At 40.8% G+C, this 13,142-nt stretch overlaps 1 protein-coding gene across 3 annotated transcripts in view; it reads right to left on the bottom strand.

Moving 5' to 3' along the window:
• greb1l (GREB1 like retinoic acid receptor coactivator) overlaps window positions 1-13,142 on the bottom strand; it is a 47,001-nt gene that overhangs the window by 19,628 nt on the left and 14,231 nt on the right. For 2 of the 3 annotated variants that reach the window (XM_028593444.1, XM_028593446.1), the window contains exons 2-7: window positions 5,947-6,060; window positions 3,220-3,379; window positions 2,491-2,664; window positions 2,076-2,252; window positions 1,700-1,876; window positions 1,453-1,575 (exon numbers count right to left, since the gene is read on the bottom strand). In XM_028593444.1, coding sequence (XP_028449245.1) covers window positions 1,453-1,575; window positions 1,700-1,876; window positions 2,076-2,252; window positions 2,491-2,664; window positions 3,220-3,376 — 808 coding nt within the window. In that variant the 5' untranslated portion in view covers window positions 3,377-3,379; window positions 5,947-6,060. Of the gene's footprint in view, window positions 1-1,452; window positions 1,576-1,699; window positions 1,877-2,075; window positions 2,253-2,490; window positions 2,665-3,219; window positions 3,380-5,946; window positions 6,061-9,198; window positions 9,367-13,142 lie in introns of those variants that run through there. The other variant, XM_028593445.1, reaches the window with a different exon arrangement.

Here is a 13,142-nt window from a genome sequence, read left to right as displayed (position 1 = left end):
CACAGCAACAAAATGAGATGAAACACAACCAGCAAAGCCTCCACTTTGTCACAAACTCACTCATCTACAGCAGAATGCAGTGTAGTAGTCCAAAATATCAGAGCTTAGCCACCACCATCAGTTTCTATGGCAACAACGTAAACCTATTAGCATAAACGAACCAATGCTCTTTTTGGTGAAATATATACATTTCGGGTTGTCATTTGAAGGAGAATGGACGCAGCAATACATTCTACATAACTTTTTAGTCAACCAACTGTTTAAATGTTAGTATAATCATCTTGCAGAGAAGTTAATCCATGTATACCTAAAGGCAGATGTGGGAAGTAACGAAGTACAAATACATTGTTACTGTACAGGTACATTTTTCAGATATTTTTACTTTACTATTTATTTTGTGCCGACTTTTTACTTTTATTCCTTACATTTTAACACAAATATCGGTACTTTCTACTCCTTACATTTTACAAAATTGGCTCGTTACTTTACAAATTATTTCAGTGGAGTTACTGTTATTATTTTTCGCGTCATCAATACCGAATTCAATCTAATTGGATGGGAATATACGTTGCACTTGACGCACCACTACAAGACGACTCGACAGATTCGATGGCATTCATTCGCGGCAAATCATTGCGGCTTGATGGCAGTCACATTAGCACATAGTAGTATGGACGGCGACATGACTGAAAAGGAAGAAAACGGAGATCCCAGAGATTCGGCAGACAAGCCGCAAGACATTCCCAATCATCCTTGGCCTTATCTGAGAGAGATGTTTGAGATAGTAGGCATCAAGAATGACTCCTGGCGAGTGTGTTGCGTAACTAAAGTATGGGGAACTTCTTAATTAATGTGTGTTTAGTAATTCATATTTTATCCTTTATTTTCTTTCCAGAAGCCATATTTGAGCACACACACATACATAGATTCCTTTCAATGTTAAGGGGAAGATTAAAAAAGAGAAACTGGATCTGTGAATTCTCACAGAATCACAATTGAATTCATATCTTGCTACTCAGTCAGAATCTTATTAATCTGGAGTCCCAGTCTCTGTCACAATAATCATATATGTGATGTTTTAGCCCTATCGGCAGACATCCATTTAAAATGTAGGCAATGGCATATAAAGAGCCTTTTTTCCATGTCCACTGAAGTTTCTCAGCTTGAACTCTAGTAACATCTGTGTGGTCAAGGTGGCATTGCATAAAAAATGGTTGTCATTCGCAAGGCTAGTTTTACTTTTATACTTTAAGTAAATTTCCAAGCCTGTACTTTGTTACTTTTACTTGAGTAAAGAAGTTAAATCAGTACTTCTACTTTTACCAGAGTATTTTTTAACACAAGTATCTGTACTTCTACTTGAGTACGGGACGTGAGTAATTTTGCCATCTCTGCCTAAAGGGAATTGCTAAATCTTGCAATGTATGTTATCTCTGCTGCATGCACTCTCACCTGAGAGGGAGAAGGGAGAGGAGCTGTGTCCACTGGTGCCTCCATTTTCTTTGCTGCTGAGAGAGGAGGACGAGCTGGGTTTGGACGTTGATGCACTGCTAGAGAACTGGCGGGTTTTACAGTCTGAGAAGGGACAGAGAGGAATGACAAAAACTGTGACAAACAGTACGTAACAGCACATCGTCAGAGAATAAATCAGAGCATTGCAAGACTGAATTGTAATATGAATGCAGAATTGGGATTTTACCTTTCCAGCAGATGAGGGGTCCTTTGCACAGAGCACCCTGAGAATTCTTCACCAGGTAGTATTTTAAGTGCTTCTGCTTCTTGGGCTGGGTGGATAACTTCAGGTTGATGTGGTTCGAAAACTCAGTGAAGTATCTGAAACCCTTTTCCCCACAGCCCACACAGTTTCCTGAAAAGCCTGAAAGTAATGTCACAAAAAATGGAATTATTGTATTATTTTGCAGACATTATTTACAGTACAAACATATACAGCTCAGACTGGTGTTTCACCAGCAAAGGCTAACAACAGAGCGTAATTATTCTAACAGGAATGTAAAGTGATACTGATAGCTATCTGTCTCCTTTGCTCTGACCTCAGAACAGGGGAACAAACTGACCTAAAAGTGCATTTTTCCCATTCTCGTCAGGCAAAAAGCGGCGGTCCACGACACACACCAGGATGTGCTCGGGCACGCTGGGGGACTTTGCACCGACCAGCTCGAAGCCTGCTGGGACTTCGATGGACTCCGTTGCTATGGAGACCAGGCGGAGGTCCTTGCCGGCCTGACAGAACCCTGAGAAGAGAGGATGAGACAGATGTGAAACTTGAAGAAATAAAGAAGGACTTCAGGGTCGATTGGACAGTTTATATAGTAAGTGATTAAAACAAAGACATAGAAATCATGTCTTCTATCATTCTATCATCTATAACAACAAGCTTCCTTTTTTGTATTTCATCCTAGGTAAATGTTTTCGTGCTTCAATATTAATATGTTAAGTTGTTACAATCCAAATCAAGGCCTTTTGGGTTACCATCCAATGTGCAGCAGTCGTCCGGAGCAGGGGTCTGTAGGTAGGGAAGCGGAGGGCTGCTGCTGTCTGAGTCATCATCGTCCTCCAGCTCCACCAGATCGTTGGAAGAGTGGCCGTTCATAAGCTCCTGGCCTGGCGGCTCCCCACCATGGAGGTCGGCTTTTGACTTCATGTCTGATGGACATTTTAAATCTGATTATTTCACTAGAGCTGAATTAGAATTATGGGTAACACTGTATTTTGCAGGCAAATTCCTAATCATTTTCTAGTAAATTTTCTGGAAAGAACAGCGATTTGATACTAATTATAGGAACTTATAGTGAATTAGGGAACAGTGACCTAGAAAGTCTTGTATTCAATGCTCAGCAGGTCAGCTGAACGGTAAGGTAAAGGTAGGCATACAATTAAACATAAATGAAAAATAAAGTACTAATAATAAATGAATTGATATTTATGTGTATTAAAATGGTGCTGTTCTTTGAAGGATTTGTTTTAATAATTAGTACAGACTAACATATTTCTTCCTAAGAAATTATTAGGAAATACAGACCCATAACATTAAGAAACCTGTTGAAAACAACAATATGACCACATCTTTGACTCATTATCTCAATATTGATAACGTGTCAGTACTTAGGGTGGAAAAATTGGCACTTTCATATGTAGACCAGAGGTGCATGACAAGGAAATCATAAGTAATGTCAACATGACAGCATGTGCGTTTCCTACCTTCCAAGTTACCAGGAAACAGCTCTGGCTCAAGGTAGAGCTGTGTGAAGATGGGCTGTGGATCTCCACTGCTAGACCGCAGTGATGCCTCAATAGAGTTGTGGAGAGCCTCTTCAAATCGAGCAGATTTCAGTTGCCCGGCGTATGAATTCCCCATTATCTGTGTGAGCAAAGAGAAGCAGTATGATGAGCAAAGATGCAGTCACAGCACTCTTTATCTCTTTCGATTAGTTCCTTATATAAGACTAGCAATCTCTGTGGCAAACCAGCAGCAGGCATCTCACACAAATGCCTGTCACAAATGTTTTTAAATGAACACGGCAGTATCTTTCTGAGGGTTACGTCAGTGTATCTCAATTGGGTTTTTATCGTGGGAATTATTCTGTCTGACATTTTATAGACCAAATTATTAATCGGTCAATCAAGAAAATAATCATCAAATGAATCAATGGTGAAAATAATCTTTAGTTGCAGTCCTACATGAGGGTGCACTCTATGCTTTGTTCGCTGGTATTATCCACCCTGAGATAAATGTGTCTGCTTTACCAAACATAATGGCCAAGGCCAATGGCCTTTTTGGCTCTTTCTCCTTCTGTCTGTTGTGTCACTCTGCCTGCTCTGCCCCTGTGCCCCCTCCACCCCAGTGTCCACTCTGGGACATCTGCCGGGGTCGGCTGCATGGGCCCGAGGTTGGCTTGCTCTCTGGTGGCTGGTGGCAGCTGGACATAGGGCTAAGCATAGTATCAAAGAAGAGAGCACAAGAAAGTGACAGAAGGAGCGACAGAAAGCACTCCAAATGTGGTGAAACAGCAGCACTGACCGATGGCTATGCTACATTGTGGTGTTCTTTCATTACAGAGTGGAGCTTCCTAGTCAATACTCCCACTTTTCAGTTTGCCATAACATTTCACTCGATCTCTTTTTAATACCGAGCCAGTAATTAAGAATGTTTAAACTGTGTGTTGAAAAAGAAAATAATGGGAGTTTTGGCTGCTTTCCTGACACATGAGTTTGGCCTGAAGTGCCTTCTATGTTTGTCCTTGGACTACTGATTGGTGCACACTGGTGTTGTGGCTTATCAACACTAGAGCAGCCAAGTGGAGGCCCAGGTTGAAGACTTCAGCTGTTTGGGAAAAGCTCAAACTCCTCACTCAGGCCTTACAAAGGATCTGTGCTGCACTTTCATGTCAAGGTTACGTGTTGTACCTTTAGTTTTGACGATAGTCAGTTGTATAAGTGACCTAAACTTGAGTTCAGAGTTTAGTAAGGATTTAACTAACCTTGCCTTTCAGAACTGTGTTTTTTCAACCCAACAATAGCCTTGGATTGTAGATGTTTATTTGCATGTGTTGGTATGAAGCAGCTCTTAAAAAAGTATTCATTTTGTTGATGTGCACAAAAACATGACATAAAACACTTAAACTCTTCATTTAAGCTATTTCACACTTAACATAGGCAATAGATAGTAGATTAATAAATTACAGTTACTTTTTACAATCCATTAGGGCAGCAACAAACAATTTCTTTTTATTATTGATTCATCTGATTATCTGATATACTGTATACTCCTAGAAATGTCAAAATTACTGAAAAATGTCCATTTAAGACCCCAAGGTGAGGTCTTTCAAAGTATTGTTGTATACAACCAACAGTCCAAAGCCCCAACACTATACAGTTCACTTTCCTAGCAATAAAATCAATGATTTCTATGTTAAGTTGTTCTATTCATCTGTACCACACACTGAATGTCAGTCAGTGAATCCATATTTAATTGATACACAGTGTCTTTTAGCCAGACACACACCCTGAACCTTTTTTATTTAGTCAATAATGGTCAGGTAAAGAATCAAGTTGGAGCTGCCTTTCTCCTCCCAGGTCTCTCATTGCCCATGCCTGGACAAGTTCCAGACCCTGTGTTTACCTTTAGCAACCTTGCTGGGGAGGAATCTGACCAACCCAGACAAAAGACAAGATTAACAGTGCCTGACTGTGCTGTCAAAGAGATAAGTAGCTTAACAGAATGAAGCTACAGTATTTCTTGCTTAACTGATGGAGGAAGGTGGCTGCACAGAGAAAACAAAGACAGATGGGGTTAAAAAAAAAAAAAAAAAAAAAAGAGTGCCTGAGGGCGTTTTTAAGCAGCCGCTGCCTGTTCGGATGTGAAGTCAAAAGAAGGCTCCGGAGGTCTCTTTGGCCGGCTGACCCTCAAGCCTCAGCGGACAGATTTGTCATTAACCTCGCGCAGGCCGGAGGTGAACACAGAGAATGACCTTTTATCACCTGCGCAACTTAAAACAAAGCGTGACTGTTGCAGAGGTCGCTTAACGGATGTTTCTGGGGTGTGATTCAGGTGACTGCTAAGGTCAGTTGAAGAGGCAGGCGAGTCAGCGGCTGCAGTCCGCTTGATGGATGGTCAAACATAATGCGTGGACTCCACTGGGGAGAAGCAGGTTAGTGTTCAAAGAATGATGGCTTAAAAAGGGGCGTTCATGTCACAGAGCGGTGACTTTAAAACTGCCTCTCAGTGGGTCAGATGGTCAGTCAAGGCCATTCCTCAGCTGCCGGGTGGCATCAACAGATTGCATGAATGTGACCCCGGGTCGAAGTAAGGTAGTCTAATCTTCACTCAGTGGATTTGAGAGAACCAAGACAGAGAAAATATGAGAACACAGACACTGAAATTAATTTCTAACAGTTGAGCAGTGCATTAAAAACAAGGTGACTTACGTTGTCGGATTGTTCCCAGGCGTGAAGGGACTTGTTCACCTCTGCTACATGCTGGATTACTACCACTCAATGGAAACTGTCAGCAAAGACATGTTTTACGCAGTGCTTCGAGACCTGGGGGAGAGCAGGGAGATCACTGTCATTGATACAATTAAGCACAAATGAAACATTTTATATCTCCCAAAAGATACACTGTAGCCTGCTGGGGTTACATTTTCTCTAAGTAGCCAAAATTATACTATTTTTCTGTTATTCTCAATTTATTAAACACTTAACAAACAGGGAACCAAGTTTTTTGGGAACAAATCTAAGGCTAAAATCCAAAAAACATGATTTGTAACAGATCAGTTAACGTTACCTCAAACGTGAAAAATATCAGAAGCTTAGTCAAATTCTACTTGTTCCCACTGCATTTTCCCATTACAGGAATTTTTAAGAACTCAGCCTCATTGAGACAACGTGACACACATTTCTTGATAAGACACTCTCCAAACATGATGTAAATCGACAAGTAAAGAAAGATCACTGCATTATATCTCAAGAAAATTCCAATTTATTCTGGAAAATAGTTGAAAGGATGTTTTGATCAATGTTTTGACAAACAACTGAAAACATATTGTAATCAAATTATTTTTCTGAAAGACAAAAAACAATGTTTAGGTAATTTGCCACTGTATGGTAAGCCGAAAAACCTGAACTATTTTCTGAAACATGTATGCTACAGAGAGACTGGTCCAACGAACATGCCTATTCACAAAATGAATGGGTGCACTTATGGCCACTCAGACATTACCAGGGGCTCAAACCATGACATATGTAGCTGCACTCACTACACACAGTCACTCTAGTCTGAATGGATTTTCCAGTTACCTCGGATCTTTGACAAAGTATTGTTTAGCCACTCAAGCTCAAATATAACATAAGCAAAGTTCATTTCAAAACACTGACTGTCACAATCTGCCTCGTCATCACTTCTGACTGTGTGGGGCTTTTCTATAAGAGGGAGGTTGGTCTGGGGTCTAAGTCCTTCAAAAGGCAAATGTACAACAAGCTGGTTCAACTTGCATTTACTGACCCCAATGTAACTTATTTTGTAAATGATTAGCCAGCTTGATACAGCTAATCAAGGTTGGTAACTGAATCGGCTTTAAAGATAGAAGAAAATTGTATCAGAATTCATTGTAGCATTGATCATGTGAAATTCACTATTCTGGTAGAAAAAATCCTAACACAAGTTCAGGCTTTAACCTAGGTGATCCCACAAAGGTCTCACACTCTGCTTATTACTTCTTGAAATATTTTGATGCTTATCTAGCTGTGAAAGGTATATGACACAGAAGGAGACGCAGATGGCTCCGAGATGAAGATGAAGGAGCCGTAAATCTAGACACCCACACAGGCCCAGGCTGAGGGGCTTAACAAGGATCTGTTTTTCCAGTAATTACATTTGAGGGAATGTTCAGGTCGACATGCTGGTTTAGTTTCTTACTTAGAGCAAGACTGGATTCAAGGCAATGGTTTAACACACCCAGTTCTAGCAAACACTTTGTAATGCAAGTGTGAATGCATGTGCATACACACCCAGCATATGTAAATCATACTGTCATATGGCTGTATAATATACACAGTGCAAAAATGTATATTTATTTATTATTTATAAATTGTTCACTCTGTTAAAACATTTTTTGTACAAATGCAACCATGCAATTGCATAACCAGTCAACCCCCATCTGTGCTATCTGTTCTGGTATTTTTGCTTATTTTGGATTGAAGACAATTAAAAAAGTATGTGAGTCTAATGTTTTCTCTGTACATCATCTCTTTTAGTCAAAAAGGACTTTGGTTTATTTGCAATTACTGAAGAGTGGAAAGAAAGAAATGAAGCATTTTTGTGAATGCTGCAGATAAGAATGGATTTTGATCGCTGCTTTGATGTTAAATTTGAGGTATGAACATTCTTCAAATATAACATATGTCAGTAAGACAACTTAATTAATCTTGAATGAATGTTCACATTCTTACATTTTTGTGTAGTGATATGCTTTGTTAAGTGCAAATTTGGCTTTGGTAAGGTGATCCTTACTTAAAGTCACTATCTCGAAGATTTTAGTTCTACTTGGCATAAGCGGTAATTGCAGGTGTGTTTTTGAATCTCACTTTCACTTGTTTGTTTCATCGTCTCTAGTCATCTCTTTTCTTTGTTTGTTCGGCCATACCGTTTACAAAGCTAGCAGAAACCAGAAACATAGCACGCCGCTTCTCACACACACACACACACACACACACACACACACACACACACACACACACACACACACACACACACACACACACACACACACACACACACACACACACACACACACACACACACACGAGTAGAAGAGTGAGTCTGTTGTGTTAGCTCTGCCTACACTTTCTGGCAGACCAATCAGTGCTGTGTGATGGAAAACCCACCACTAACAGTGCGCCGCGTGTGATTTTTCCCCACAAATGTTCAGTTCGTAATACTGCAAATGCAAGGGCTTTCATCAGTGGACCATGCTCAATCACCATTGTGTTAGCTCATTCAGCGATAGACAGTGACTTAACAGACATTTACTTAAATGAAAATATTCAAGATTATTACTTTAAATCACATTAAACCTCAACACATTTCTAAATTAAAAAGAAATCCTACTGTTTTTTTCCCACATAAATATCTGAGGAATAGAGGTCGGAAGATGCCGATACTGTCCATACAGTTAAACTTGACACTTACTTGGCTATTGTTTAGATTAGCATAATTTAAACTACTGAAATAATTTTTATTAGACAATGAAACAGCAGGTAACTAAAACTGAGTTGTTCCAGATTTACTTAAATTAAAAGTACAAATTGACAAAAGATTGAAATTGAATTGAAAATATTTGAAGATTTGAAAAGATTTTTTCAGGTCAATCATGAAAATAACTGAATAAAATGTTAAGGAAAATCTGATTAATATAGAAATAGTTTTCACCTCATTGTTATGCATTAACATTTAAGGTTCATACCAATAGCTGAAATGCGGGAAAGAGGTCAGCCCACTGTTTACATTAGAAAAGACACTGCCCATCAGACATGAGAGAAAGGGGGATGGTGTAAGAACAGAAAAAGGCAAACATCTCTTCATGCTCTCTAAAATAGGTGCTAAAAGCCTGTCTCATTAATGCTACATCAGGGCCACATGTGACACACAGCAAGCAGTTAAAAAAAAAGCTTCTCCTGTACCTTCCATGACTACTGGGCCAGTGGATGAGCCCTTCAAATCCAAATCAAATGCAGTAAATCCCAAATGTGAAAGCAGCTTTTTTTCAGATATAGTCCATTTTAGATAATAAATCCTTGTTGAAAGAATGTGTTGATATCCAGGCAGCATATGGAGTTTCACTCTTCTCTGGTATGTCTCAATTCACCTTTGTCATGAGAGAAATGGGAATCCCACTCTTTCCCTCAGAACAGCAGAAACCCTCCCTCTCTCTCTCGCCCTCTCTCTCACTCACATGCAAACAAACACACACACACACACACACACACACACACACACACACACACACACACACACACACACACACACACACACACACCCCTCCCCCTAGTCCCCTAGTGCCCTCCTCTGTCCTGTGCCATTTGCCAAGGAGGGAGGGAATCCACCGGGGGCTCATTCATCTTGGCCCTGCTGACGCCCTGTGGTGACAGATGCTCTTGGAGGCCTGCGGAGCTGTGGGTGGAAACAAAGAGGAAGACCCAGCGTTTCCCCGCTGCCACACAGCCATGGCGCCCTGCCACGCGTGACCCCCAGCACGCCAAGACACTGACACCGTGTCAGGTGGAAGTTTTCATTTTCCAGAAAGAGGGGCGGGGTGTATTTTAAAATCAAACTTTCGCTCTCACACTCAAGCTCAGTTCTTAGTCTCTTGCTGACTTTTTTATTGGGGGTCAATTCAGGAGACAGGAGAATCCTTCCCCAGCTAAATGGGGACAAGAATGTCAGGTCAGCTTGAGCATTTTGTCTTCGTAGCCTTGCCCGGGATTGACCCCACACTGGGCTTTTACTCCCGCTATAAATACCAGGGGCTCATCTGGTCAAAATAAATAAATGGAAATGCATCACAAATCAACAGGCACTGGCAGATGTAAGGGATTCTGTGTCATTAAAGGATCAGGGCTAGTACCTTATCATGACTTTGCTAAATAGAGAGGGTGCTCATTTCCAATTAATAACTAAGGGGCTCGAGAGTGATCACACTGGATGTAAGTGAAGTTAGGCATGTGTCACGTTAATGCTAAAACATCTCAATATCTGAGTAAAAAGGCCAAATCTACTTCAGGGGTTAATCTAATCACTTTCCCCTTGAGTCCTATAAAGCATTATATTTTGACTATATATAAAATTATTTATAATCCAATATCAACTATTACATTTTAAATCTTCAACCATTTCAAGAATTTATGTCACACACTTAACTTTGAATCGTAAACACAACCAGCTGTCAGATTGACAACTTTGCTCAGACTGCAGTTCCATGTTCCTAAAACTAATCTTGCACGTTATTTGAATCAACTACTGTGGCCTCACACATGTACAGTTACAGTAGTACGAACTAAGGTTTTCCTGCCGACTAATTAATGCCAAGTAAAGTCAGCAAGAATTTGTCAGGTAAATAGTAGGTTTGAGTAAACTCACATCTACTTGATGGCAGGGAAGATGCACTCACCATTTACCATGACACAGCATTTTTTTTCCCTCAGATTAACTGATTTGATTGATGAAGAGTTCATTTTGCTTTTGAGATGAGATTAAGAACGCAAATGTATCATTGTCTAGAAATAGGGTTTTTGTGTGACTTTTAACAGAAAATATCTACTTCAAACACAAAATAATATTAGCAATTAATGATTACAATAAACCCTGGTTAAGTTTATGTTGTCATACATATTCACTGTATCAACATCTCCCTTTACTGGCCCAGATTTCTTGCTTCACTGAGCCGTGTGACTGGTGTTCCAGTTCATTACCACAGACACAGTCAACAGTTGTTTTAAACAAGTTGTGTGCAGCTCTTCTCACCTCTTCTCCAATGGTTATATTAGGGCACAGTCAGTGCGATGGCGGCCGTAAACCACCACGCGAGCCAATCAGAGCCTCCATTAGTCCTTATGGGGGCTTTCATGCACTCATTTCTCTCAATCAGCCACATATGTCTAAACATTGGGCTTGAGTTTGACTGTGAAATTTGTCCGGCTATTGCTGATTTAGACCACACATGGAAACATATCAGTGAGTCTCAAGCAGTGCTTCTTTATTATATTTTACATTTTTAAGTGATAGAAATATTGCAAATTAACTGTAGTTATCAGGTGAAATCTACCAGTGTAGCCACAAGTTCAACTGTGGGAAAAGAGCTGTCAGTGTGATTTATATCTAAGCCCCTGACTTTGACATGGCCTGTCTTTAATAGCCCATTTAGAGTGGAGATAATGATTAAACCCAGCATTATCTTTGGTCTCGAAAGACACTGTGCAAAAAAAAACAAAAGCGTGTGGAATGAATGCATTCCCGCCCCCAAGCCCATCCTTCATCACTGCATTGAGCTCCTGCTAAAGTCTCTGACAAAGGGGAAGTATCCCTGCCACCGCCACCTGAGGAAAGAAAAGTCACCCTATCAGCTGTGGGCGGTTCTGGAAGATCTTGGGCTTGATGCTCTTAAAAGTGGAGGGGGCAGGAGAGAAGGGTTCTTCTTCTCTTAGGATTCCCAGAGGAGCGCCACAGCTTTGCGTTAGCTGACTCAGCAAGTTTGAAGTTATTTACGGTCATGTGCACAACAATTACAGAGAAGCAGTGGCTGTCAATGAAAAACTTAGATCTTAGGCCCTCTCCAACAATGCTCATTAAATATGTATTAAGAAAAACATGAATAAAAAGAGAATCTAAAATAGTGCAGACGTTACAATATAAGGATCAAATATACATATATAAAATAAAATAATATACATTTATGGTGGACAGGTGTACAGTAATTGCAAAATGAATAAACTGAATGAATACAGGAAAGTATATGCATAATGATAATGATGCAACACATGACAGTTGTTGAGAGTAGGTAACCTACCTGTCCAACCTAGCACAGTATGGCTTCTATAGATTACATAACATCTAACATCTAATACTGTAGAAGAAGAAAAAAAAGACCTCTGCCGAGGAGGTTCAGCCGACAGATCAAGACATGAGAGATGAGCATCAGGTGGGGAGGAAGTACAGCAACCAAGGTGCTAATTAGCACGTCTGACTACTATAATGAGAAAACAATCCTGCAGCTCAATTGTCAAAAAACAAAACAAGAAAACAAAACTGCCACCATGTGAAAATTCCCGCAACAGAATTCCCTTTTCCACCCGCTCTACGTGGGCTACCTGACGCCGAACGTGTGAGAACTCGCACTGTTGTTTACTATCCGGGTGGCAGTCCACGGCTGTAATTTACTTATAAAAGCCCCACAACCTTCTTCGAAACCCCCTCATCCCGCTCCCCAGGACTACCTGCTGGGCCCTGAAGTGCAAAGTGGTGCTAGTGAGGATAGCAGATGAGCTAAGGTCATTCATGGCTTTCCAATGAGACACACAAACAAAGGCAAACATTCCAGCTGAATGCCATTGCTGAAGTCAGCAGCAACAGAGAGAAAGAGGGGGAGAAGGAGAAAGAGCAGGGCTCAGTGGAGATAATAGCCTGAGGGTGTAGGTGTGCATGTGCATGTGTGTATGTGTGTGTGTGTGTTCTGGGGATTATCTGTGGACCTATAAAGTGGGGTGAACCAGGGTTTAAGGCCTGGTGTGACCAGAGGGAACGGGGGCAGGGTACAGGGCCTGAGGAGGGGCGGACAAAAGGAGCATTTGGGCAGATGAAGAAGTCATCATCATTAAGCCACTGGAAGTTTACTGTCCAGTTATAAAACTCATTTCAAAATTAGGGGCTGGGGGATGCGTGTGAAATGGCAGCAGTGTTGGGAAGGCCTGCAAAGGGCAGTAGGGCGGTGTAGTGACTCTCTGAGGAACTGTAGCGCTAATTCATTAGGGGACAAGAGGCCTTTGTGTTAACACTAGGTTGATTGGAGTGGTGACCTTGCCACACACTCTGGCCCAGTGGATGAGTTTAAGGGCAAGGTATTTAACCTTAA

The sequence above is a fragment of the Perca flavescens genome, chromosome 12, assembly GCF_004354835.1.
Source record: "Perca flavescens isolate YP-PL-M2 chromosome 12, PFLA_1.0, whole genome shotgun sequence".
In the NCBI taxonomy this organism is placed as follows: domain Eukaryota; kingdom Metazoa; phylum Chordata; class Actinopteri; order Perciformes; family Percidae; genus Perca; species Perca flavescens.
Note: the sequence above shows the minus strand (reverse complement) of the source record. Positions and strands in the feature narration are given on the sequence as shown.